We start from the raw sequence: 27,687 nt of genomic DNA, 5'->3' as shown, positions 1-27,687 counted from the left end.
TCCCACGGCAGTGGGATGTGCAGACTATGAAAGTACTGAAACATCATAAACAGTGGTCCATCAGGGAAGGGATTAGGCTGGTCTTACCCGGAATGGCCAACAGTAATCGACTCCCATCTGCTTTCCGAAATGGCCCAACCAGCCACTCACATCCAGGGTGAGGGGTAGACAATAACATTACAGCCTTGTCAGTGATATTGATATCCTGTGAACAAATAAAAAGTGTCCTTTAATGAGAGGAAAACCTGGGTTTCTACCTGTCACAGCCAGATTACAAGACTCCTGGGTGGCAGTGTTGTGTACATTGTGACGTACAAGACATCACTACTCTGTAGGGCAGGCGGATGGACCTGTGGTTCTTTTCCTGTCTTTGATGCACAGAGGAGATATTTCAAATAGCCAACAATGCGCAGGAAACTCCTTGGGAAATGAGTTAACATCCTTTAGCGTACAAGGTTCTTGGCCATTTGTTACACAGCTGGTAATCGGGGCAATTCCTAATATACATGTACATCTGTTCACTATCAATTTTAGATTTATAAACTTAACCCTTATTTTGGTACATGTAGCACGGTGGTAATGAAGCAGAGAAATAAACTGTAATTATCACAATATGTTGACAAACTTAAAAAGAACACACACAACTGATAAATTAGAGGTTTATTCCAGCATGGTCACAATGAAAATCTACTACATAATTTATAAAAACAGTAGTATTTGTTACAGGGAAATGAAGAGATAGATATCATTTTAATGGCTGAAGACATTTTTTGCTCATTCAAAATGGCACCAAATTTAATGCGCATCCTTAAGTAGAACCACATTAGATGAAAATCCTCTATAAAAATCCAGTTTAAATATTAAGATGCCTTTCAATATCGGTCAAATACAAAAAGCAAACAGTTAGTTTTGCAACCATGCCCTTATTCCAAACTTCTTTTTACAAGTCATTAATCTAATGGCTGCTTTGAAAGATTTAGCTTGTAACAAATTAGGAGCAAGTTCCTAATACAGGAAATTGGTTACCTTAATTTGGCAACAGATAACTGGCTTGTTATTTTCCCCAAGTATTTATGTTTAAATGTTTTCAAGCACTCTGTGCTTGCCCCTTGTTTTAGCATTCCTTGTGGGCTTACATTCACATCAACAACCATTCAGACTCCGAAAGGCGTCAGTCATGGATTGACACTGCCCCCTGCTGATCATTAACAACTGTGTCCAAACACACGGGGGGGGGGGGGGGGGGGGGGGGGGAAAAAAAACAAATGCCCTTTCTTGCTTTGAAACTGCATGGTTCATTCAAGGTACCAAAACTTCGTGTACTGCCTCACAGACTAAAAAGTTACTACAGAATAAAGTGTGTCTGAAAACAAGCTGCTTATGTTACCAGAGGACAAAAATGTGATGTGCAGAAAGAGGAACAATAGCATTTTTATGAATAGGAATAATGTAATCGGATTATATACATGTTTTGGAAACAGTGGACACGTTAAGTTTATAAGGGCCTAGGAATGATTTTTTTAAAATATTAAATATATTCAGTAAATACATGGTTTCATTTTGAAGAAAAGCAGTGATTTATGCCCAGGTTTGTGGACAGTATTAATACTTCGACATGAAGATATTGCTATCCTTACTGACTGTGGTCTGTTGGTCAGGAAGTCAAGGATCCAGCTGCAAAGCAAGGTGTTGAGTCCCAGGTCTAGGAATTTGGAGATGAGTTTGCTTGGGATTATAGTATTGAAGGTGGAGCTGTAATTAATAAACAATAGTCTAACGTAGGTGTCTTTACTGTCTGGATGCTCCAGAGGTGAGTGTAGGGTCAGGGATATGGGCCAAACGCAGGCAAATGGGACCAGCTTAGGTGGGCATCTTGGTCGGCATGGACAAGTTGGGCCGAAGGGCCCACTTCTGTGCTGTATGACTCTATGATTCTATCTTTCAGACCGATTATCTGGTGATTATCATTCTGCCATTTGTGGGAGTTTGCTGTGTGCAGCTTAGCTGCTGTATTTCCTCCATTACATGAGTGACCTCTGCAAAATACTTTTGACACAAGATGAGATCATGAAAGGTGTTATTTAAATATGAGTAATTTCTTTTTATAGATACATTTAGGCCAGCAGTGTGGTGTTGAGTCTGAAATGGATTTCTCAATCAAACTTACTAGCTGATATTATTTCAATGGCCTACTTGTTGTATGACAATGTAAATGTCCGTTTTAACCAATTCAGTAAAGAACACCACTGTGACCTGGCCATCTGTAATCCATACAACGGTTCTGCAATTGTCATCATCTTGGTCAAAATGTGATCATCAAAACAATGCAGAGTGCACAAATACACGGACACAAAGTGCATTTCATCCCATGGGAAGAGCTAATTGTACTTTGAAGAATTTAATTATTCTCAGAATAACCAGAAAGAATAGAAATTTGGCCTCAAAGACTTAAATGTGCTGAATGAATCACTCACAGCAGAAACTTTGCATTATTGCAGTTGGCAAATTATACACCATTTCCCACTATAGTTCTCCACTTCACCATTAAAAGAAATGAATGATTTACCCAAACACATTCTCTGTCCTCCTCACATCACTCACTTTCCCACCACGACCTTTGTTGATGTCTTTAACTGAAAGCAAAACATCGATGATTAAGCTGAAGCTAACATATTGATTAAGGACTATTGATTGAAAGTGGTCATCTTGAATAACTTTCAGAAGCATTTTCCCTCTTGTAAAAGAGTGAACTTAATACTGTTAAGGACAAAATGCCTGATGTTGAATGGGATACAAGACCATAAGGTTTTACATTTAAAACTGAGGTGCCTAAGAATTTCCTCTTAGGTGATGAATCTCTAGAATTCTCTACCCGGGAGGGATGTATTTCACTGGAGGGATTTAAAGAGTAGATAAATGTCTGAAAGGTTGGGGAATTGAGGGCCATGGGGAACTGGCACAGGTCTGGGGCAGATTAGCCATGCTCATTTTTTCAATGGCAGGACAGGATTGAAGGGGCCGAGTGGCCTATCCCTGCTCCTATTTTCTTGTCCAAGAAGTACAAGGTAAATAACCAATGGAATTTTATGCTGCAGTAACAGGATGAGCCTAAGACAAAACTAATGTAGAAAAAAATGTCCAAAGAGACACAAAAATACCAGAGATAAAACTATAAGTAATCAGTTGGCAGACGATAATTAACAAAGGTTAGTAATAAAAGGCATGTACAAGAATGCTGGTGAAAGCACAGGATTTCATATTGCAAAATGCAAGCTCACTGAATAATTTTAAAATTGAGATATCTAGATACTTGCCATGGATATTGAGAGATAAAAAACCTCGGGGCTTTTTGACTCCTTCCTGTTCCTAAATAACTTTTTAAATTCTGGTTTGTCCTTTGTATAATTTAAGAGAACAGAAACATATAACATTAAGATAGTCTCGAGCTATTCTATGAATATTTAATGAAAAAAAGAGTGCTCATAAATTGCTCATACCATTTAAGAAAGGGAGCATTTACCTCACTGATGATAAGATTAATATTAGATGCAGGAATCCAATTATTGCAGGCAGTTACTAGTGCACTGAAGTCTGGCGAGATCTGTTTCACTTACACAAATGAACAATTTGGCGATCTCTCCTGCTTTAATCTAATCTGACCCCACATGATTTAATTCAGAGGTTCACAATAACTTGAAATGGCTCCAATATCAAACCAAACTGTACTTCAAAGTGACAGAATGCTCTAATGTAAACTGCAGCTATAATTTGAACAGTTTCTAAAATAGAACGTGTACAATTTCTCCAAGTTCAGTCCCAATTACCTCTCCAAGGAATTGGATAAAACACATTTTTAAACACAAACTGCGGTAAGATTATTTGTCTGTATGAAGCCCCGCCATCCTTTCTTGTGATTGGTTAAATTAGCCTTCCCCAGATGCCTTGAGTGGTACTTTAGAATTGTTTTGTTGGAAACATAGTATGAATTTTGTGGCCTGGTTACATGCAAGAATTAACAATGAAGCTTTCCTGCATTCACTGATATTAAAGAGTAACTCAGACAGCAACCTCTGGCAAAGACATTCCCGCAGTTAAACACAGAAATCATTGTTCCCCTCTGTTATACCACTACCATTGCATTCAAACAGACCAAAGGACATGAACTTTAATTACTTACCCACTACATACCCCTAAACATGCCTGAAAAAGCCAGGGCTTGGCCAATGGAAAGTACTTCATTTTAAATTATTCTTGGAGATTCAAAAAGATCTTTCTTCATTCAAAAAAAATGCGAGAGGAACTCAGCGTGTCAGTCAGCATCTGTGGCAGCAAAGGTGATAGTCTACATTTCGGGTCGAGACCTGCAATTAACCTCGATGGACGGTCCACGTTGACTATTCCTTTCTCACCACAGATGCTGCCTGACCCACTGAGTTCCTCCGGCTACTTATTTTTTGCCCCAGATTCCAGCATCTGCAGTCTTATTATGTCTCCAGATTTTGTTTTCCAAAATTTTTTTCTTTAATCACTCATTTTTTTATACCAGTGTTAATCCTAATTTCCTTGTTCTTCACATTCTGTACATGATGTGACGAGTAATTGAATATTTAAACGTTCACCCATGGAGGGAAATGGGACAGTGAGTTGGTACCCGACTCGAGTTCCGTTTGTGTGGAGTTTGCACCTTCTACCCCAGATGTTTCTGTTTCCTCCCACGTGCCAAAGAGGAGCTGGTTGGTAGGTTAGCTGGCGACTGTAAATTAGCCCTGTTGTAGGTGGGTGGGGGGGAGTTGATTCTCCACAGAAATTTTTCTATAGACTCAATAAGCAAATGGCATCGTTCTATGTCATAAGGAAACAGGAGAAACATTTAGATACCTCCAGTTTTTCTAAACTCCAGTGAACATTGACCCTATCTAGAGGACCTCTCTCTCTTCCTAGGAATCGCAGTAGATTACCCTACGTTGATGATGGATTTGGCAATGATAATGCTCTTAACTGACAAGGGGAGTTGGTTAGTCTCTTCTTTGTAGATCATTCACTGCCTCTTGTATGGCAGAAATGTTACTTGAGACTCATAAACCTGTGCCTGAATGTTCTCTAAGCTTCATTTACATCAGTGATCACCCCCCAATTCTGATGTCATTCTGGAGGGAAAGTCTTTGTTGAAGCAGCTGATGATGGATGGGTCCTGAAGCAACAGACAGACCTCCAACAACTGCAGCCACCTTTCTTTGTCCAAAGCTCATCTCCAGCCAGTGGAAAGCTGCTGCCTCACGGGACAGGAGCACACACTGCAAGCTTGCTGCTCCCTCGGGCAATGACCGCAATGATGCCAGAAGCTCGCCTGAGTTAGAGTGGCCAGCACAGCTGACAGGCTTGAGTTTGTAGAGGAAGCCAACTTTGAATGTTTCAAATAAGAGTCATAGAGAAATACAGCACAGATACAGGCCCTTCGGCCCAACAAATCCATGCCAGCCACAGTGTCCACCTAGCTAGTCCCAATTTCCTGTGTTCGGCCTCATATCCCTCTAAGCCCTGCCCCTCCAAGTGCTTCTGCAATGATACTATTGCACCTGCCTCAACCACTTCCTCTGGCAGCTCATTCCATATACTCACCACCCTCTGCGTGGAAAAAGATGCCCCTCAGGCCCCTATTAAATCTTTCCCCTCTCTCCCTAAGTCTATGCTCCCTAGTTTTAGGCTCCCCTACCCTGGGGAAAAGACTGTTACCATCCACCTTATCTATGCCTCTCATAATTTGAAACATTTCGGTAAGGTCACCCTTCATTCTCCTATGTTCCAAGGAATAAAGACCTAGCCTGGCCAACCTCTCCCTATAACTCAGGCCCTCTAGTCCTGGCAACATCCTCATAAATCTTCTCTGCACTCTTTCCAGTTTAACCACGTCTTTCCTATAACAGGGTGACCAAAACCCTACATGGTATTCCAAGTGGGGCCTCACCAATGACTTATACAACTGTAACATAATGTCCCAACTCCTACACTCAGCCCTGACTGATGCCCTCCTCATGGGACTTCCAGTATTCATTCACTAATCAGGCAAAAGCTACTGGAACTACATACTACAGTGGAGTTAGGATAGGCAAGTACCATGGGCTAATACTTGTGACATAAATAAAGTGAAGGATCTTGTCTTAGGCAAGTACAAAATGATATTTCAGCTTCAGCAGTAATATAGTACCATAACAAGTTGCAAACTTTCAATATTACATGTCCTGCACATGAAAGTTGATCAGAGGTCAGACCATCTTTATGGCAGGGTGGGACAACCTGATCGTGGAGGTAATAAGCTGTGTTAATGTGGCGTTAGGAGGAATAAGGCCAGGGTATAGAGTAGACTAGCTGCAGTCTGGCCAAGCACCTGCTCACAGCACATTCTGACTGTAGGCTGCCACTGCTCTCCTCTGTCGTTCAGGCCTTCACCATCCGACGCGACTTGTCCAGATAGCAAAAATGTTGTAGGAAGAGCTTAGTCTTGCCCTCTACGAAGACTCTTGTGGTCCCATAGTGTTGAGAGTGTCATGACTCTACGACTTCTGTACTGGTGCTGTAAGCCATGTGTGCTGAAGGTAGCTCTCACCCCAATGACAGGCTGAACCAGGCTAAAAGATAGGGTGATGGAGAGTTGGTAGTGGACATATCCAATTACTGCATCTTGATAGCTGCCAAGAATTTACGGGCAGGCAGTACGATTCAATGGAGGTGATAAGTCACCGGCTACAGACGACCGGAGCAGTAGGCTTGCAGATATAAAAGGCTGCTGCCTGACTGGCGTGGTGATGCATGTACATAGTGACACTCTATACTTGCAGGAAACTCCAAATGCAGCAAAGTCCACAGCCCTTTCCTGCTGAGGGCTGGCACCTGGAGAAAATGTAATGAAATCATTGTCTCAATGTAGGCATGGACTGCACAGCAATATGTGACTGAAGGCAGCTGTTGCAACCTGGCATGAGCCTGAAGTCATTCAGTTAAAGGGTGGAAGGAATCCAACGGCAAAGGGAAGCGGACACTTCAGATTTGGTTTTAAAGACCACGCGGTTCTTGTGAACCCTCTCTGGGGAAAGTGCAGCTTCTTGGTACACAGGTAATTGCAGATTTATAGACCCCTTGAGCTGAGTAAGAGAGAGATCAAGATTTGCATTTATATAGTGTCTTTTACAATTCACAACTTTAAAGTTAATGAAGTACTTTCTGATATGTAGTAAGTGTTGCAATTTAGGAGATGCAGCGGCCAATTTGCACACAGCAGGTTATCCGCAAAAAGCTATTTGATAGTCACAGGATAATCTACTTTTACTTGCTAAAGACTCCTCAAAGAGTCAGAGTCATAGTCATACAGCACAGAAACAGGCCCTTCGTCCCAACTTGTCTCTGCTGACCAAGTTGTCTACCTGAGTGAGTGCCATTTGGCTCATTTCCTTCTAAACCTTTCCCATCCATGTACCTGTTTAAATGTTTTTTAAATGTAGTGCCAGCAGAGGTTGTGGGGGCAGATACATTAGGGACATTTAAGAGACTCTTAGATAGACCCATGAATGATAGAAAAATAGGGGGCTATGTGGGAGGGAAGGGTTAGATAGATCTTAGAGCAGGATAGAATGTCGGCACAACATTGTGGGCCGAAGGGCCTGTACTGTGCTGTAGTGTTCTACGTTCTAGTTGTACTCACCTCTACAGCCTCCTCTGGCAGCTTGTTCCAATATACCCACCACGCTCTGTGAGGAAAAAGTTGCCCTTCAGGTCCCTTTTAAATCTTTCCCCTCTTGCTGACTTTTTACATCTTCTTGCTCTCACTGGAGGGCACAGGTTTAAGGTGAGATTCAAGTGAAGTTCCCCATTCTACAGCTGCTGCTGTTCCTCCAGCCACACCAGTGACCGTGGTGACTGCTTGAGAAGCAGAGTCAGTGTAAAATAAAACAGATTCTAAGGTACTGACGGCTCAGGGGAATAAATGCTACCATCTCAGTAATGCAGAAGAGTACCAAAAATGATTCGTGTTGCCATTTCAAGTCTGCAGTTAGTTTAGGCTCACTGTAATGCTCTTATTTTGTGGTGGACCAATTTACAATCCACACTTATCTCTCCATATTGAAAGTTCCAATAACCTTGAAGCCAAAAATAATCAAATGATCAATTCCTTGATGGACACAGGCAGTGGGAGTGAGCTTTTTACATCAAAGGCCAACCTTTGGATACAGATTCTAGAACCGGTGTTTAATCTTCAAATAAATCTGAAAGGAACAGTGAAACGTTGCACCCAAAGGACAGCAACTGTCTCAATTTCAGGTGCAGTTCTTTTATATAAATATACTTCAAAAATATATTATCATTGTCAATAATGAACATGCACGGAGTTTACAATAGTAAACATGCTTTGAACTACCTTGGGATGGAGAAGTGAGCTGTTAAAAGAACCTGTTTTCAAGGATATCAATAAATTTTTTTCTCAGCTGAGTCCTGAATTGCTTAAACCACTCGATGACAATTCTCCGTCTCTGATTCTTTTCTTGCAGACTCATTGCCTTCTCTTTTTCTAAGATAGCCGGCAACTCTCTCCAATCTTTCACAAAAATAAAAGGTGCACCCATTAACTTCAGGAGGCGGAGTGGGGCGTTCTGGAGTACTGACGAGTTGCCACATTGCCCTGGTGTCATGACATCTTCAACAACTGGAACAGAACCACAAGCGCAAGCCTCATAAATTCTGTAGCATTCGGTATTTATTCCCACTGGGCACAATGTGAGGTCACTTTGCAGCAAAGCATCTTGATACTTCCTTAAACTGTCACTTGTTTCCTGTGGTAGCCATCTGTGTAAAGAATGAAAACAAAGGTCAGCCTTCTTGTGTCAAAAGCTGCAAGTAACTACTTGTGTAAAGAGAGGTGGCCACAATTGTACCTAATACTAACACTCCTAAATTAAGTTTGTTCCAGGCACAACACAATACAGTATTAAAATAAAAGTTGTAGCTGGTTGTTAATTATGGTTCTTGGTTTAAGACACAAATATGCTGTCTTTCTGAAGTTTAGTTCAGTTTCTTTTGCAAGGGCAGGAACAGAATCCATTATTTGCTGAGATGAAGCATTTCTGGAGGTGGTTTCTGAAGTACTCAGCAAATTTTGTTCATGAAAGTATTGTTTCCATAGAACCATACAGCAGAATACAGGCCCTTCGGCCCACAATGTTGTGCCGACCTTTAAACCATGCCTAAGACTATCTAACCCCCTCCTCCCACATATCCCCCTATTTTAAATTCCTCCATATGCTTATCTAGCAATCTCTTGAACTCGACCAACGTACCTGCCTCCACCACTACCCCAGGCAGCGCATTCCATGCACCAACCACTCTCTGGGTGAAAAACCTCCCTCTGATATCTCCCCTGAACTTCCCACCCATTACTTCACACATGACCAATAGAGCATTTGTGGGCAAGGATAAATGTCGGAACTTGTGAGACAATTAGGTCCATGTGTCCGTCCCATCATTCTACTGGATCATACAACTCATCTTCATTTATCTTCCTTTGCTCCATATGCAGAGAAAGAAAAGCAGAGTCAAAGTTACAGGTTGGTGAACTTATAGCAGAAGTGGCTAACTCTGACATAAACAGGAAAGGTTGGATATCTGAAACTGATGTAATCCATGTTGAGTCCCAAGGGCTGCGGTTTGACTAAATAGAAGATGAGGTGCTGTTCCTCAAGTTGTTTTATCTGGATTCTCTTCATTTCTAACTTATCCCACAGACATTTCTTTTGCTTTCTTTGCCCTTCCCCTTCTTTGCAGCTTAAAACATGCTTGCTCTCATGTTTCCAGGTCTGACGCAAGGTCCTAGACTGGAAATGTTAACTCTTGCTCTCTTCTCCAAAGATGCCAACTGACCTGCTGGGTATCTTCAACATTTTTTATTTCACATTTTCAGCATCTGCATTTCTTTGCTTTTAGAAAACCTATCAGTCTCATCTTAAAAATGGCAATTGATTTCAAAGTTCAGACAGACAGACCCCCTTGGATTCCTTGAGCACTTCATAAGCTCAGAATATCCCTAAACAATTTACAGGTTAAAAGAGTTTGCAAATAGTTGTCATGTTGGAGAAACACAGCAAGATTCCAGGCAATGGAATAAAGTCCCTGTTTCCTCAGCCAACACCTGAAACACCTGATATTACTGACCAGGATGTCAAAGAGCTATTCTGCTTTTCTCCAAAATAGTGCTCTGGAATGAATGTGCCAGGAAGCGATATCCTTCAAGAGAATTTAATTAGAAATGAGGAATTCACGAAATCCTTTTGCTCACCTAAAACCTGTAACAACGTACTTACAGAAAACCATCTTCAGCCACCTTCCTCAATCAACATCACTGGGATTTGCTTCATTTTATCCCAAATATTTCAACACTGTTTCATGCAGCTTTTTGCCCTGCAGGCCCCCAAACCTACTCTTCCCCTCAGTTACGGTTAAAACAGCAGCGATGGCCGCAGGACCTTCTGTAAAAACGTTCATTTGTACAATAGAACACAGAACATGACAGCACAATACAGGCCCTTCGGCCCACAATGTTGTGCCAACATTTTATCCAGCTCTAAGATCTATCTCACCCTTCCCTCCCACATCACCACCCATTTCTCTAACATTCATATGTCTATCTAAGAGTCCCTTCAATGTCCCTAATGTATCTGCCCCCACAACCTCTGCAGGCAGTGCGTTCCACACACCCACCACTCACTGTGTAAAAAAACCTATCCCTGACATCCCCCTTATACCTTCCTCCAATCACCTTAAAATTATGTTGCCTCGTGTTAGCCATTGTCGCCCTGGGAAAAAGTCTCTGACTGTCCACTCGATCTATGCCTCTTATCATCTTGTACACCTCTATAAAGTCACCTCTCATCCTCCTCCTCTCCAGAGAGAAAAGCCCTAGCTCGCTCAACCTATCATCATAAGACATGCTCTCCAATCCAGGTAACATCTTGGTAAATCTCCTCTGCACCCTCTCTAAAGCTTCCACATCCTTTCTATAATGAGGCGACCAGAACTGAACACAATACACCGTGTGGACTGGCCAGAGTTCTATAGAGCTGCAACATCACCACGCGGCTCTTGAATGCAATACCCCGACTAATGAAGGCCAACACTCCATACGCCTTCTTAACAACCCTATCGACCTGTGTGGCAACATTGAAGGATCTGTGGATGTGGACCCCAAGATCCCTCTGTTCCTCCACACTGCAATTTTGAGTCTTTCCTCTGGGTTTAACATGGTCAAACACAAGTTAGATCATCACTTCCTGAGAATGGCAAGACCACCTTGTTGGTGACATTTTCACATGAAGGTAGCAATGTCAGGACTCATGGATTCTTTAGCAAGTAAAATGAACATTAACAGGGTTTTGCAGAGGAGTATTTCAGGCAGCCTTTGGCATAGGAAGTGATAGAACAGCAGGCTCAGAAGCCAATCCGAGTGATGCGTAGGAGCTAAATTAAAGTTAACTGAAGATAGTTTAGATTTACATTCTGATGTTTTTGAATTTGGTAACCTTTTAACAACTTTTATTTCCGTTGCCATTTTTACCCCTTCGATTCCTTGTAGCAGATTGCAAGGCATTTATGTTTGTCAAAATGGTTGTATGAAAACAGGCTCAAGGTAATTGATAACAGTACATATCACACAGAGACAAGTATTGATGGGATGCAAGAGTAAGAGTGGTAATACTGTAATTAAAAAGAAAACAACAATAATAACAGCCAGGAACAAGGTTAGTGGATGAAAAGTGATAAATGTATAGTAATATGCTACAAGGAATCAAAAGGGGAAAGCGATAAGACTTATTAAGCTTTAGTGGCAACAGAAACAAGAGTTCTTGAAAGGTTACCAAAATTAAAAAAACATCAGGATTGTGTGATATGACTGTTACGTACAGTATTCCAGTCTTTTCAATATTGACTTGAGTTCATTAGTAGAGATTGGATGTGGAGAAGTATGGATGCGGACCAGTTAAGTTATAGACTGGTATCCAGAGGACTACTATTTATTGTTCTGAAGACAAGTTTAATCACTGCGATTGGGGAATTTAAATTCAGGTAACCAAAAAATTCTGGAATAAAAAAGTTGCTATCAGTACCAGCAACCTTGAAATTATCAGGTTATTATGTCATTTAATGCACCAAGGTTCTCAGGGAAGGAAATCTGCTGTCTTAATCTGTGAAGTAGCCTGAACTGAAATGAGAAGAAATGTTTTCGCACAGAGGGGAGTGAATCTTTGGAAATCTCCACTCCAGAGGGTGTGGAGACTCGGTCACTGGGTTCATTCAAAACAGAGATTGATAGACTTCCACCATCTCTAACATTCCACGGAATATTACAGGAATCCAGGGATTGGAGATAGAGCAGGAAAGTGGAATTGACAGAGATCTGCCATGATCTTGACGAATGGTGGAGCAGCCTTGAAGGGTCACATGGCCTACTCCTATTTTTGCAACTCCAGATCCATTAATATCATTGTCTCTTAACCTTCTTCTGAAATGACCCATTGTCCATTCAGTCTGGCGGAAGGATAATGTGGTCCTACAAGATGGCCTCACCTCGTGAATGAATAAAAATCCCCAATTCATTCTCCGTGACGATGTGGATTCTTCCCAAATGCTCTGTTTGCCTCCCACATCCCAAAGACATGCAGGTTGGTAGGTTAATAGGCCACCATAAATTGCCCCTAGTATGTAGGTGAGTGGTAGAATCTGGGAATGAGGGGAGAATAAAATGTAGGATTAGTGTTAATGGGTGCTCAATGGTCAGCACAGACCTGAGGGCTGAAGGGCCTATTTCTATGCTGTATGACTCCATAGCTGGATCAAGATTTTACAACAGGTAAAAGAAATACCAAGGGTTGATAAATGTCCATCTGTGCAGAGGCAGAGATTTTTTAAAGTTGCTGCACAAGTAGTACTTTGAGATACTCGAGTGTCTGCATTTATACAAGTTATTTTAAAGAAATGAAGTGACAGCTGGCAGGGAGCAAGAGATTGCCATGGGCACGACAAAGCACATCTCACCAGGAGCTCCACTCAACAATGGCAACACTTCAAGAGGAGAACATTTTGAGAGAATACATTTACAGTATCTGGTGACTAATTCTCAGTTTGATGGCCAGGGGTTTTGAAGAGCTACTACAGAAACTGGCAAACATCTTTCAGATGATAATTCCTGCAGCATCAGTCCATGTTGGTTATATAAACAAGTACAATTCTATTCTACAATTATCCGAAGAAACAGCTTGGAGTTTGTCGAGAAAAGAATGACATCATTACTTGCTGCAGAAAAGGGAACAAAATATGCAATGACTGAGGTCTATGCAAGACTTTAATTCACTCCACATGCAATTCAATATCCATATCTACACAAGAACGTTTTATCCTCTTTTCCATCTTTAATTATTATGGAAATAAATCAAAATCTGAAAACTCAAATAAAGAACAAGCTTGCAAACATACTATATTTTATATTATCAGGATACCCCTAAATGCTTCACAGCCAAGATGTATTTTTGAAGTATAATCACTCCCATGTAGAAAAATTCAGCAGCTAGCTTAATAAATTTAAATTATGTTAATCTGTTCCAAGTGATGACTGAGGGAGAAATGTTGGTTAGTGTGTTAGAAGAACTCTGAATGGCATTTATTTGTGTTTTTAATATCTCACTAAAAGAGCATATGGACCATGCAACACTCTTGGTACTGTCCTGAACTGTCAGCTTATGCGCGAGTGAGGTTTGGGGTGAGCAACTCACCAAATGCACACAGGTTCATGTTAACTTTCTTTCCCAGTTCATTACAAACCATCTATAAATACTATTGAGATCATTTGAAAAAGGTTCAAAAAGTGTTATGATTTTCAGATAAATTGCTGGTCTTTCTTTAAAGTAATTGGGTTAAACCATTTAGTGATCCCACAAAATCTGCTCCTAATTTAATAGACTTGCAGAAATATCTTTGAGTTTCAGTCACCATCAGCTTTAAGCTGTTTATTTTCAAAGCATCTCACCTGTAAAAGATGTCCATTATTTGTACACAAACACTGCTGTGTCCTCACTGCAATTATATGACCTACAAAAATATCCATCTGCTTCCTGCACCCAAATTTGAGCTTCCCAGTATCACTTTACATACTTTCTTTTATTATTTGTTTTATTCCCACTGTCTGATGGGGACTATAAAACAGGCAGCGCCATCTGTGACTGATCTTTTTGCTCTAATCAAAGGCTGTAGAACAGTGAGATGGAACATGTGAGAGAGCCTCATCTTTGAAGAGACAAGGAAACTAAGCTAAAATTGTATGGCACCATCACAGCTCCTTCCTCTACCTAAACCATTAGAAACTATTACACAATAAATTTTGAAAATTTCACAATTATCCACATTAAGCAATAGCTTGCTTCTTCTTCTACATATGGAAGGTAACTGGTTGCATTCTACAGCCTTCACCTTGTATTCTACATTTGCAGACCCTCACACATTTGTACCTCCAGAAATCCAGAGGTAGTGTGAGGGGAGGAGAGGCAAAACAGAAATGTTCATCAGAACAGGTGGAGATAAACAAGCTCAAGTAACTCAGAAGTGTGTAGGTGGTCACAATGCTGGCCTTCCACCAAACTGGCAGCAGCATCAGGCTTCAAATTTAGGAACAGGAGCTTGTTCGAATAGATGCTGACTGACCAGGACTCAATCCCCACTCTCCTGCCTTAGTTCCCTCTCCTTCATTCCCAGTTAATAAAGATCTATCAATTTCACATTGAAAACTTCAATTGACACATCGTTTACTGCCTTTGAAGAAAGAACACTTGCAAAATTGATACAACCTGCTGTGCAAAGTGATTCCTGATTGTGATCCTGAATGTAATAAAGTGAGAAACAGCTGGAAATACTTTAGGCAGCACCTATGGAGGAAGAAAGTTAATATTTTGTCAATGACTTTGTGAACTGGGGAAACCTGACAATAGGTTGTTGCTCTTGAACATTAACCCTGTCTCCCTCTCCACAGGTGCTGCCTGTTGTGCTGAGTATTTTCACCACATTCTGTCTTTTGTCTCCCCCAGATTCCTGGCATGAACTATTATTACTTTTATACTAGTGACCCTGAATGGCCTAGATCCAGTTTTAAGATTCTTTCCCCTTGCTACTAGAGAAAATTGCTTCTTTATCTACCCTGCACCCTTTCATCATCTTATATCTCAATCAGGTCATCTTGCCACCTTCTCTCAGCTTCAGTGCCAGTGAACTGAGCACTGTGTTTCTTCTGAAAATCTGGGAACAGAGAAATCTGCCATAAGAGATAAAACATTTATTTTTCTCATATCACACAGCAGGTGTGCCTACTCAAACTTCCAGCAGCAATATCCCCTCCAGTTAGAGCCACTATAAGAATCCATGGTACCGAGTTCACTTCAATCAGTTGTTGCTGATGTCAGTCTCAGCAGTACTGTGGACTCCTTGGGTGGTGTGGCCTTTGCAAAGAGGAGAGAAAGCACTGCTGGAAGTGGAAGGTTTATGTCGGCAATGAATCATCCTCACTGTTGAGAAAACAAAGGCAACTGAGAAACAACACAGCAGATGGCCTGGGAATACTGGGAAAGAAAGTGTAACTGAGGTGTGGGACATCTATCAAAACACACTATTCAAGGAGGTGGTGCTGAAGGCAAGAAATAATCAGAAATGTAATAAGAATCTATTTTTACCATACCTTCTCCATTTTAAGTTACCTTACGTGGTGGTAGTGCTCTGCAAAGATTGGAAAAGGTGAGTTTTTAGATTCTCTGCATATCACCTGAGCTGATGTGATAAAATTAGCTGCTGTTCTTTATCCTGATTGTTAATTAGAGATGTAAAGGTGTGCATGAGAATGCCTTATCTACTTCTTAAAAATCTTTGAATTGATCCTGCCGATCCTTCTCTGCCATTCTATCCCCTGTTCAATTCCTGGACCTATTTTGCAAACCAGCATCAATGCTGCAGTCTTTCCCATCACAGTGTCACTCTGGCTTGGTTACAGCACTGTTACCAGCGAGTGGCCTCAGGAACACTGAGACTTTAGCACAAAATGCCAGGTTGATGGTCTCAGTCAGTACTGATGGAATGCTAACCTTGTTGGAGGTGCTGTGTTTCAGAAAAGACACCAAGATGATGCCCCATTTACCCTCTTGGGAGGTGACAAAGGGTCCTGTGACTATGAAGCAAGGGAACCCTCCGTGGTGTCCTGGCCAACATTCAGCCCTGTAGCAGCGTCACTAAAACAGAACTTGTTCATGATTATATTGCTGCTTGTGATACCTGCTGGGCACAACTGACTGCACAGTAACCAGATTACAACTAAGACCACACTTCAAGAGTACTTAAGGTGTGAAGTGATTTGGGGTATTCTGAGACTCTGAAAGGTACTGGATAAATGCAAGCCTGTATTTCTTCTTTTCTGCCTGTGTAGCTTCAGTGTAGCACTGAAGTGTGGGTTAAGTTTTGACAGCAGCCAACTTTCAGGCATGGGGTGATAAGTAGTAACCAACACTCGCACCATTAACGTGCCAGGCAGTGATCATCTCCAGCAAGAGAGAGTCTAACCACCTACCCTTGCCATTCAATGCTAAGTCCACACTACACCAATGACTTCCTGGGGGGCAAGGGGAAGTTACCATTGAATGGAAACTCAAATGAAACAGCCAGGTAGATACTACCTACAACAGAATTTCAGAAACGGAGCATCTCATTGTAAGACATCCCAAAGCCTTCCACCGTCTACAAGGCACAAGTTTGGAATGTGATGGAATATTCTCCACTTACCTGGATGAGTGTAGCTCCAAAAACTCTCAAGAAGCTTGTTACACTACCAGATCAAAGCAGCCTGCTTAACTGACAGCCCATCAACCATCTCAAGCATTTATTCCCTCTATTCCAGGTGCAGAGTATACCATCTACAACTGTGCTGCAATTTCTCAGACACAAGAGACTGCAGATGTTGTGTCCTGATGCAGGGTTTCGACCCAAAACGCCAAGTTCCTTTCTCTCCACAGATGCTGCTTGAGCCGCTGAGTTCCTTCAGCGGATTGTTTGTCAGTGCAATTGCTCACCTGGCTACTCTGATAGCACCTCACCAACCCACAACCTCTACAGCCAAGGAAGACGAGAACAGCAGATGCATGGGAACACCACCTACTAAAGGTTCCCCTCCAAGTCATACACCATCCTGACTCACCATTTTTCCACCTAAATATTGGAACCCTCCTCAACAGCACCATGGGAATAGGTTCACCAGGACTGCAGTAGTTCAAGAAAACAGCACATCACCACCTTCTCTACAGCAGTACGGGATGGGCAATTAATGCTGGCCTTGCCAGTGACACCCAGATCTCCCCAAAAAACAAAATATATAACAAGACTGAGCCCCGACAACTGTTGTTGACTGATCAATCCCTGAACATGCTCCTTCTTAATGAATGTACATTGGCCCCTCCTACTGCTCAGCAACTTACTTTACACAAACCCTTCAAGAATCCTTATTGCTTCCTTCCTGAAATCCTGATGGCACACAACGGTATTCTCTCCAAGCCACAGAACAAATTGGGAAAACAGTTACTAAAAGACTAATAGTTCCATACCTAAATTTAGAGAAGATCTGTTGTTCAATCTCTGAATCTAACTTAGACTTCCAAACATTGTGGGGACCTTTTTTGAACTATTTTCAAAACCTTTGATTTAGTGGTTAACGTACAGATATTGGCTAATATTATTATGTGTTAAGGGTTTTTCTTTGTCCTTTCTTTTACCAAACAGCTTTGGTCTTGGTAGGTGGGTTTAGATTTTTTTTATAATAAAATTATTCCAATTTAATTGTTATTAATTAACTATCATTTTTATTAATATGGGGTATTGTGATTTCAAGTATGATTTAACACAATGTATTTTGTAGCATTTTATCTTTTTTCTGATTCATGTACTCTGTATTTTCTATGTGGAATCAACAAAAATATTGTAAAAGAAAGAAAAGATTAATAGTTCTTTAACTGCCAGTTAAAAAGCAGGATAAAATACACAAAGAAAGACCTACTGTTCTCTGACCGAGATAAGACACATGGCACTGAATCTTTCCTGTTTCAGCATATCCAGCAAGGTTTCCCTGGAGGAGCCTTTGTAGACAGTTCCGAGGAAGTTACACAAATATGGCCTTGAAGAATGCAACATTAGATTGTTGAGATCCATAACGGGGAAGTTCCTGTAGCTGAAATATGAATTACAGTGTAATTATTGGATTTTCCTTGAAACATGAAGACATAATTTTCCTCTGGAAAATGCTCGGATGCACAGAGATTAAGTTTATTTTAAAGGTCGAGGTGTAACATTTATTAAACCTACTTAATTAGCTACCTTGCTGTCTGCACCATGGAGCGTCAACCCTGAGTCTTTAAAGGTCAAATTCCAGCCTCAATTAAAAGTCAAGCAAGCCTTTTCAATCTCTCAAGGATGTTTTATCCATTTTATTAATCTGGTAATTAGATATTAACACAGCTCGCTCCCTCTGCAGTCAGTAACGGAAACAGGTGCTGCGTGAAAGGTGAGAGGATTAACACTGGAAGTCAGAGGCATGTGTTGCCCAGAGGTCTCTGGGTGAGAGACTCACAAGTGCCGCTTTTTCAAATCCCTCAGTAACAGATCAATCGTATCTGCTGGTGGTTTTGTTTTTGGAATGGATAGTGCATCCTTCTCATTTTACTTCAGCTTTGAGCTGAGAATGGGAAGGGAAACTACTGTCAGGTTTTAACATCTCCCAGCAGCACACAAAATGCGGGAGGAACTCAGGAGGTCAGGCAGCATCTGTGGGGGGAAATGGACAGCTGTCTTTTCAGGTCAAGACCCTCCATCTGGATTGACCAAAATGTCGACTGTCCATTTCTCTCCATAAATGCTGCCTGACTCGCTGAGTTCCTCCTGCATTTTGTGTCTTCCTCAAGATTCCAGCATCTGCAGTCTCTTATCTCCCCACAATATCTCCCATTATATCTGGCTGTTGGAGGGAACTAAGTAGAGGATAAACATGAATAATGAATGGCTCCTCTTTCTTATGTTCTTAAGGTCCCAGCACACCCAAGGGGCAACTTTTTCATGCAGAGGGTGGTGAGCATATAGAACGAGCTGCTGGAGGAAGTGGTTGAGGCAGGTACAATAGTCTCATTTAAGAAGCTCTTAGATAGGTACATGTAGGGGCAGGGCTTAGAGGGATATGGGTTGAAAGCAGGAAGTTAGGACCAGCTGAGTGGACAACATGGTCGGCATGGACTGGTTGGGTCGAAGGGCCTGTATCTGTGCTGTATGCTCTATGACTCTGTCACTCCATGACTGCAATCTTGTTGGACCTTCATAGACAGCACACGGTCTGCCTTCTGCAAAGGTATTGTGGCAACTTAATATGTTCATTATAAATCATTATTGATGTTTTTGGATCATTTTTGTTCCAACTTTAGAATATATTTCCTTCTTTTAGAGCTTTTCCCAAGTTACTCTCTGACAAAAGACCAAGGCAGACAGGAACCTACTCCAAATCCCCTGACAGTGTCTGTGAATCAGCTTGCAGGAGATCTGTCATGGGTAGCATCCCTTCAGTTCTGCAGTAACATCCAAGCTACCCAGTGTATTTTTTATTTAAAAGGGTTGAGATATGGGGCTTTGTTGAACACTGGGCCCTGATGCTCTGGGGCAGCATGAATAATAAGTTAGGTTAGTCATATCTAAAATGACATCAGGACTGAGAGATTACATCCTTTGTAAACACTGCAGGCTGAAGCTCTCTCCTCTGGTGAAGGCAAGCCTGAGAGGTGACTTGATAAAAGTTTCCAAAATCACAAGGAGGTTTCGATTGGGCGTACGCAACCTTTTGAAACCCCTGTAATAGTTTTGGTTCCTTCAAATTACAATTGTCAACAAAAAATTAGAAGTTTGAGATGTGAAACAGAAATAAAAGAGAACAGGGTCAAGCCTCATGTTATCTGACATTTGAGCTGTCATGGAAGAGGCAAGTTCCAAGAATGGAAACAAAGAGATATTATCCAACTCAGCCATGCTTGAATTACACCTCCTGCAGGTTGATCACCGAGCAACTCCAGTAGCTGTTAGGGCTATTGCTTATACAGAGGAAGACAGGCAATTGTTTTTCTCCTGTAGGTCTTCCATGTGTACTCTCCACACGGCCAATTTTTGAAAATTTATTTTGTCTTCCTACTGAATCTGGCCTCTGCTGGGTTTTGGTGTAAAGGTTTAATCACAATCTGAGGAGATTGTCGTTTTCATTGTACCATATCCCAGTGCACTTGTGCACATGATAATATACTCAACTTGTCTACCACAAGGGGACTTAATGGCAGTATTCAGTAAATTCAAAGGAGTGAAATGTTGTGATCCCCTCACAGAGAGGGACAGACAATCAAAGCAGCGGAGAACCAGGCAGGAAGGACAGCCAACAGGGATTCTAAAAGTATGAATTCTAAGGAAGCTCCTGATGAGGGAAGTGAAGTATGTTTCAGATATCAGAGCCAAGATGGTTAAATTACTTGATGGAATTTAGGAGATTTTTTAAAAAAGCCCCAAATTATGGACTGGGATTGAGGGATTTAAAACAACAAAGTAAAATATTTCAAGGTGCTTTACTCTTCTTGTCATCCAATATATTTTGACCTTGCACACAGGAACAGATATAAAGCAAGATGACCTAAACGGCGGTCAAAGTAGCAGACTGAAGGAGTATCTTAAGAGCGGAAAGACGTAGGGACAAATTTCCAGAGTTTAAGGCCTTGGGATCTGAAGGCACAGCCACCAATGGCGGAGAAATTAAAATTAGGTACGTGCGAGGTGCAGAATTAGGAAAATGTAGATACCTCGGAGGTTCCAGTGATATGGAGAGATTTCAAAAGAAGAATTTTAAAAAGTGAGACACGCAGGACTAGGCACCAATATCAAACAATGATTGACGGGAAAATGGTTCAACATTGCGGAATGCGAGTTGGGATAACGGGTAGCAGAATTTTGAATGACCTCACGTTTACATTTGGTGGTAGATTGTTGGTGGGGGGGGGGGGGGGGGGGGGGGGTGGAAACGGGTAGCCAGGTGTCTATTGGAATAGTCAAGTCTGGAAGGATCAAAGTTTAAGTTAAGTTTTACTTACAGCATGGTAACAGGCCCTTCCAACCCAATGAGTCCGTGCCGCCCATTTTAAACCCAAATTAACCTACCCGTACGCCTTTGTAAGGTGGGAGGAAACCGGAGCACCCGGAGGGAACCCACACAGACACGGGAGAACGTACAAACTCCTTACAGACAGCAACGGGAATCGAACCCCAATCGCTGGCACTGTAATAGCGTCGCGCTAACCACTACGCTACCGTGCCGCCCACAGGTATGGATAAAGCAGATGAGATGAGGCAGCAAAGAAATCAGGCAATATTAGAGTTGGAAATGGGAAAGCTTAAGAGGGAAAGAATATTTGGTCAAATGTGATACTAATGTTGCAATCAAATCAATCATCAAATAGTTAATGGGGAATGGGATGTAGCCAGTTGCTAAGGAACAGTTTACAGTGATTACAAAAGAATATGTTCCGAATATTGTCAGAAGAAAGTCTTGGTCATTTAGTGCTGGATGTCAGACAAGCAATGTGACAATTTAGAGCCAGTAAAGAGAGAGAGGGGTGGAATGGGGCACTGTTACCATAAATGTGGAACCTGACATTGTTTTCTGGTGGGGAGGGGGGTGCTACAGAATGTAGATAAGGCAAAGCTGATACGATTGGGAACAGACGGAAAGTGAAACAGTTAGACCAGAGCCTATAGTGATGTGCCTTTTTGTTCCAATTGTGTTCTTTCTTGTAAAAAAATAGTGTATAATTTATGTTAAATTTATGCTTTTCTTGTGAATGCTGCTTATCTGATGCTATGGGCCTGTAATGCTGCTGCAAGTAAGTTTTTCACTGCACCAGTGCATACATGTACTTGTGTATATGACAATAAACTTGACTTTGACTTTGCTCGACTTACGTTGCCACTCCCAATGGCCACTGGTAAACATCCACTTCATTTACCCAAGGGCTGTCGTACACCAGAAAGATTAAGTCGATAAATCCTCCATGTTTTCTGAGGTAGGGCTCAATCCAGCCGTTATCACACTCCTCACTGCCCAGCAGGACCACAGCTGTGTGCTTGAGCTTGTCCATCTGGTGGAGTGTTTGTACATAGTGCAGCCACTGGGTGGCAAACTTGATCTTCCCCTCTTCTCTGCCATTCAACACAAGCACAAGGTTCTCAGTATCTAGAGAGATGTGTCCAGGGATCACAGCAGGTCCGGTGTAGAATCTGAAAAGAAGCAGGCAAAGTAGGTACATGAAGCAGCACAGGCCAATCTGAAGTGCTATCCAAAAATGTTAATTACACTTAATTAGGAAATGCATTCGTATACTTCATTATCAATCTGGTCCAGAGCATTGTTTTATCAATCATATAATGGTGAGAGAATATTTTTGGAAGATGTCCAATTAATCTCACTCTCCAGGGCTTTTCCCTAAGGCTTTCAATTTTCAAGTGCACAATTCACTTTTGAAAGTAACAATGAATATGCTTCCACTCCCCACCCACCACAATAAGTTGTAAACTGTAAAAGCTTACTGTGTTTTAAACAAAATCTCTTCATCCTTTTTGTGTTTTGCCAGTTATCTTAAATATATGTCTGCTGGATACCAATCCTCTGTCCAAGGATATTGTTTTGCTTTATTTACTCTTCATAATATTGCACACCTCAATTAAAACCCCTCCTCTGTTCCAAGAACAATCACACCAATTCAGACAAGGAATGAAAGAAATGGTTACAATAACTCCTCATTTTTGGAAGGATGTGGAAGCTTTAGAGAGGGTGCAGAGGAGATTACCATGATGCTGCCTGGATTGGAGACCATGTCTTATGAGGATAGGTTGAGTGAGCTAGGGCTTTTCTCTTTGGAGCAAATGAGGATGAGAGGTAACTTGATAGAAGTGCACAAGATGATAAGAGGCATAGATCGAGTGGACAGTCAGACATGTTTTCCCAGGGCGAAAATGGCTAACATGAGGGGGGCACAATTTTAAGGCGATTGGAGGAAGGTATAAGGGGGATGTCAGAGGTATGTTTTTTTTTACACAGCGGTGGGTGCATGGAACACACTGCCGGCAGAGGTGGTGGAGGCAAATACATTAGGGACATTTAAGAGACTCTTAGATAGCCCTTCATTTCTCTATCATCTATGTGGGAGGGAAGGGTTAGATCGATCTTAGAGCAGGAATAAAATGTCAGCACAACACTGGGCTGAAGGGCCTGTACTGTGCTGTAATGTTCTATGTTCTGTTATGCACAGATATTTCCATTTAAATACAAAAATGTTTATTAACTTCTCTCAAGAATGCATCACATGATATGTCATTCCATGATTCAAACTAATGTTATACTACGATGTTCATCATTCATGGAAGGTTTAAAATACAGGCACATAAGAGGTGTCAAGGAAATTAAAGAATGTGGAGTAATATGGGAAAAGGAGGAACATCCACTTCCATACAATAAATCAGTTGTTATATTATCTGGTCTTCCCCATCTTTGATATTAAACGAACTGCTCTACCCCCTCCCCGCGTCAACGACAGGAATTACATTTCCCAATGGTGTAGAACTTTTTTTTTCTTCATTTTTTTAACATAAGCTCACTGGTGCCTTCTGCTATCTCCTCTCCCTCCTTTCTGTATGTTTCCTCAAAAGCTCAAAGTACTGAGCTTGATTTATTATTGGATAATGAACATGGTGCTTGTGTACATTTTTCAAAGGGGTCCATCATTTGGGGATCACAGATTTGGGCATTAAATATGATTACTATACACAGTGACTGCAGCAAGAAGTTGGCCCTAATGCATAAAACAAGATGCCGTTTACATAAACTCAAACTTTACCTAAAATATAAATTACCAGCCTTTAGTCGCCCTTCTCTCCAGTGAGCTGTCACATCACTTGGCGTAAGTGGGCCACCAAGAATATGCTGCCAGAGGTAAAGCCCTATTTCAAAGAGGAAGGTTTTAGATCTGCAGAAAGAGCAGTTATTATGCACAGTATCAATACATAAATCTAAATGATAGAGCTCAAAGAGCTTTAAATTACATTTCTGCAAATTTAGAAGCACTAATCATCGAAATTTGGGGTGCAAGAGGCCATTTAACCCATCATATCCTTGCTTAATAAAAATCAAGTATTTAGATTATCCACTTCCCAGTTTTTGGTCGACAGTTATGTGGACTGTCTCTTCAAGGGCTCATGCATGCAAAACCTTACAATTGCTTGCTGCATTATCCCATCACTCTCTTATCAGATTCCATCATTTTCAGCCCTTTGTCACCTCCACCTATCACCTCCCAGCCTCGGTGGCTATTTTCACTCTCCCCTTCTCGCCTGGATCCACCGATTGCCAGCTCTTGCCCCACCCCTTCACCTCTTTATACTGGCTATGTCCCCTCTAGCTTTGTCTGGATGAAGGGCCTTGGCCCGAAACGGTGACTGTCCATTTCCCTCCATAGATGCTGCCTGACCTGCCGAGTTCATCCAACATCTTTGTATTGCTACATTATCCTACCTTCTGTCCTACCATTTCTGACAAGGAGATGGCTCCAATGAACTGTGAATGTATTCAACTCTCCTGCTGGTGCTTAATGTGGTGGTTGTGAAGGGTGATAACAGGTTAAAGCAGTGCAGTCAAACCCTGAGAATTGGACTGAGAATCCTCTCCACACTACAAATTTCTGGATCAGAGTGCAGGAAATAAATAAGTTTAGTAATCTGGTGCCACTCAGAATTTTTCAAACTAGTCTGGGCAACTATTTATTTGTATTCAGAAAGTGCAGTCAGTGACTGGATACATCCAATGGATCTTTACTATTAACTGGCTCCTTGCTCAGGCAATCATTATTCATCTTGCACTGAAGGCTACAGAACCATGGGAGGGCCTCATGACTGAGCACAATTCCATCCTCACTGTATGCATTTCCTGCAAGGTTCAAGGATGGTGACCAAGTGCAGAATTTGACCTCTTCCTAGTCAAAGGGTGCAGTACAGTGCAGAAGACGGAAAGAATCAGGCAGAAGGTACATAAGTCTGAAAGCACACACCATTAGGCTCAAGGACAGCTTCTATCGTGCTGTTATAAGACTATTGAACGGATCTCTAGTACAATAAGATGGACTCTTGACCTCACAATCTACCTCGTTATGACGTTGCACCTTATTGTCTACCTGCACTGCACTTTCTCTGTAACTGTAACACTTTATTCTACATTCTGTTATTGTTTTCCCTTGTACTACCTCAATGCATTGAGTAATGAATTGATCTGTATGAATGGTATGCAAGACAATTTTTGTTTTAAACTGTATCTCAGTACATGTGACAATAATAAACCAATAAGCAAGTTCTAGTGGGAATACAGAAATCAATTCACATCAAAAGCGTGTGGTTCAAACCAGGAAGCCTTTGGGTCTTGACAGGTTAGCAACACAAGTTGGGACTGCTGACCCATCACTGGATATATTTTCAAACACCTAGTGCACTTTAATTTCCACATACACTGCCATACGTTGGTAACATGTAAAACTGACGTGGAGACTTGACATGCAGTACATTTTTTACCTATTGCCAAGAAATCAGAAAATGTACAGGGTGGAGGTTTCACCTAGCAGGTAAAGGCAAGATAAAGTTAATTCACCTCAGGTCTCTCTCATACATCTGCTAAAATGTACCCAAGAATCAAAGATGGAGAAAGAAAAAGATGAAAGAATGAAGAGAGACATAGTGAGGAAGAGATGTAGAGAAAACTTTGCAAGAGATGTATTGGTATTGGTTTATTATTGTCACTTGTACTGAGATACAGGGAAAAACTTGTCTTGCATACCAATCATACAGGTCAATTCATTACACAGTGCAGTTACATTGAGTTAGCACAGAGTGCATTGAGGTAGTACAGGTAAAAACAATAACAGTACAGAGTAAAGTGTCACAGCTACAGAGAAAGTGCAGTGCAATAAGGTGCAAGGTCACATCAAGGTAGATTGTGAGGTCAGAGTCCATCTCATCATATAAGGGAACCGTTCAATAGTCTTATCACAGTGGGATAGAAGCTGTCCTTAAGTCTGGTGGTACATGCCTTCAGGCTCCTGTATCTTCTACCCGATGGAAGAGGACAGAAGAGAGAATGTCCCAGGTGGGTGGGGTCTTTGATTAAGCTGGCTGCTTCACCAAGACAACGAGAGGTAAAGACAGAGTCCAAGGCGGGGAGGCTGGTGTCCGTAATGCACTGGGCTGTGTCCACAACTCTCTGCAGTTTCTTGCGGTCCTGGGCAGAGCAGTTGCCATACCAACTAATTCTAATTGTAATCAATTCTGCAGAGGTGGGGGAAGCTCGTTTCTTGCCTACATGTTCAGGTAGAGGAAAATAATTAGGAAACAGTGTTCAGAAGGTGTAAAATAACACTGCATGAGGATCACCGTACAAGTTACCATGAGAGGCAAAGATCCTTCCTGCAGGTTGAGAGAGGTCAGCGTCGTACAGCACAGAAAGAGGCCCCTCGACCCATCAGATCCATGCTGACCTTTCTGCCCATCTACACCTATCCCGTTTGCCCACATTAGGACCGTTTAGTAAATTATTCAGAAAGTAGATCCAATGTGAGTGCACTGTCATGAGTAAGTGCAAAAGTAATATTACAAAACATATACTCCCAGCACTAACAATTATTTGATGAACAGATAGTATTTCTCAAGTGGATTTACCAATTGCAGCTTTGCCCCAGATCTGCACCACCTTCTTTCTGGGTGGGTTTCGTAACATTTGTTTCTGAAATCCCTGCAGTTGGGCTCTGTGCTGTACAGCATTCTCCATTTTCTCATCTTCTTCCCATGGATTCCACTCATCGTCCTGCTGCAAGTGTTGCAACTCCTTTTGTTCTTCCTCAGTCTGCCACGGAACTGAACTGCCTACAATTCCAAAACAAGTAGTTTAAACAAAACAGAATCCTGGAGTGACATCAAGACTTATATCTTTGGGAGGAAAGAAGCTGTCGGCGTTTTGGGTCGAAACGCAGAGTTTCAACCTGAAACATCAACAATTTCTTTCCTCCCACAGACGCTGAGTTCCTCCAGCAGATTATTCAATGCTCCAGATTCCAGCATCTGTAGTCTCTTGTGTCTCCAAGAATTGTATCTTCTTGGAGAAGTCAGAAATTCCCATTGAGTATTCACAAGACAATAGGCCGAATCTGCAGTGCTCACACAGCACTAATTCCGCGACTTCTCCACGCTTCCCCATGTCAGTCCCAGCACCCAGAGCTGATGTCGGCCTATATTGGAAATGGCATCTTCTCCATGCTGGCTGCATGTGTTGCAATGGTGGATTCTTCAAGGGCTCAAGAAGACAACACAACCCACTTCCCATTTCCCAGCTTTCAGTCTAGGCAGCCTGCATGCTGAGCCTATGCCAGTCCCATCCATATGAGTGAGGAAATCAGCTGTCAGATGAAATGCAAGTCATGTTTAGTTTGTGTCAATGCTTTCAATTGATCTTAGAGAGTGTTTTTTTTCGTG

The 27,687-nt window shown here is 41.7% G+C and overlaps 1 protein-coding gene across 5 annotated transcripts in view; it reads right to left on the bottom strand.

Moving 5' to 3' along the window:
• Window positions 1–27,687, bottom strand: part of rxylt1 (ribitol xylosyltransferase 1) — a 32,532-nt gene that overhangs the window by 984 nt on the left and 3,861 nt on the right. The window contains exons 2-7 of one of the 5 annotated variants that reach the window (XR_007957519.1): window positions 26,878–27,081; window positions 24,018–24,120; window positions 22,087–22,401; window positions 18,113–18,283; window positions 7,697–8,835; window positions 88–205 (exon numbers count right to left, since the gene is read on the bottom strand). Coding sequence is in view for 3 of the 5 variants with exons in the window: in XM_052030370.1 (XP_051886330.1) it covers window positions 8,433–8,835; window positions 18,113–18,283; window positions 22,087–22,401; window positions 24,018–24,120; window positions 26,878–27,081 (1,196 nt within the window). In the remaining 2 variants the exon portion in view is untranslated. Of the gene's footprint in view, window positions 1–87; window positions 206–1,248; window positions 8,836–18,112; window positions 18,284–22,086; window positions 22,402–24,017; window positions 24,121–26,877; window positions 27,082–27,687 lie in introns of those variants that run through there. The other 4 variants (XR_007957518.1, XM_052030370.1, XM_052030368.1 and 1 more) reach the window with 4 other exon arrangements.

Source organism: Pristis pectinata, chromosome 15, assembly GCF_009764475.1.
Source record: "Pristis pectinata isolate sPriPec2 chromosome 15, sPriPec2.1.pri, whole genome shotgun sequence".
Taxonomy (NCBI): Eukaryota; Metazoa; Chordata; class Chondrichthyes; order Rhinopristiformes; family Pristidae; genus Pristis; species Pristis pectinata.
Note: the sequence above shows the minus strand (reverse complement) of the source record. Positions and strands in the feature narration are given on the sequence as shown.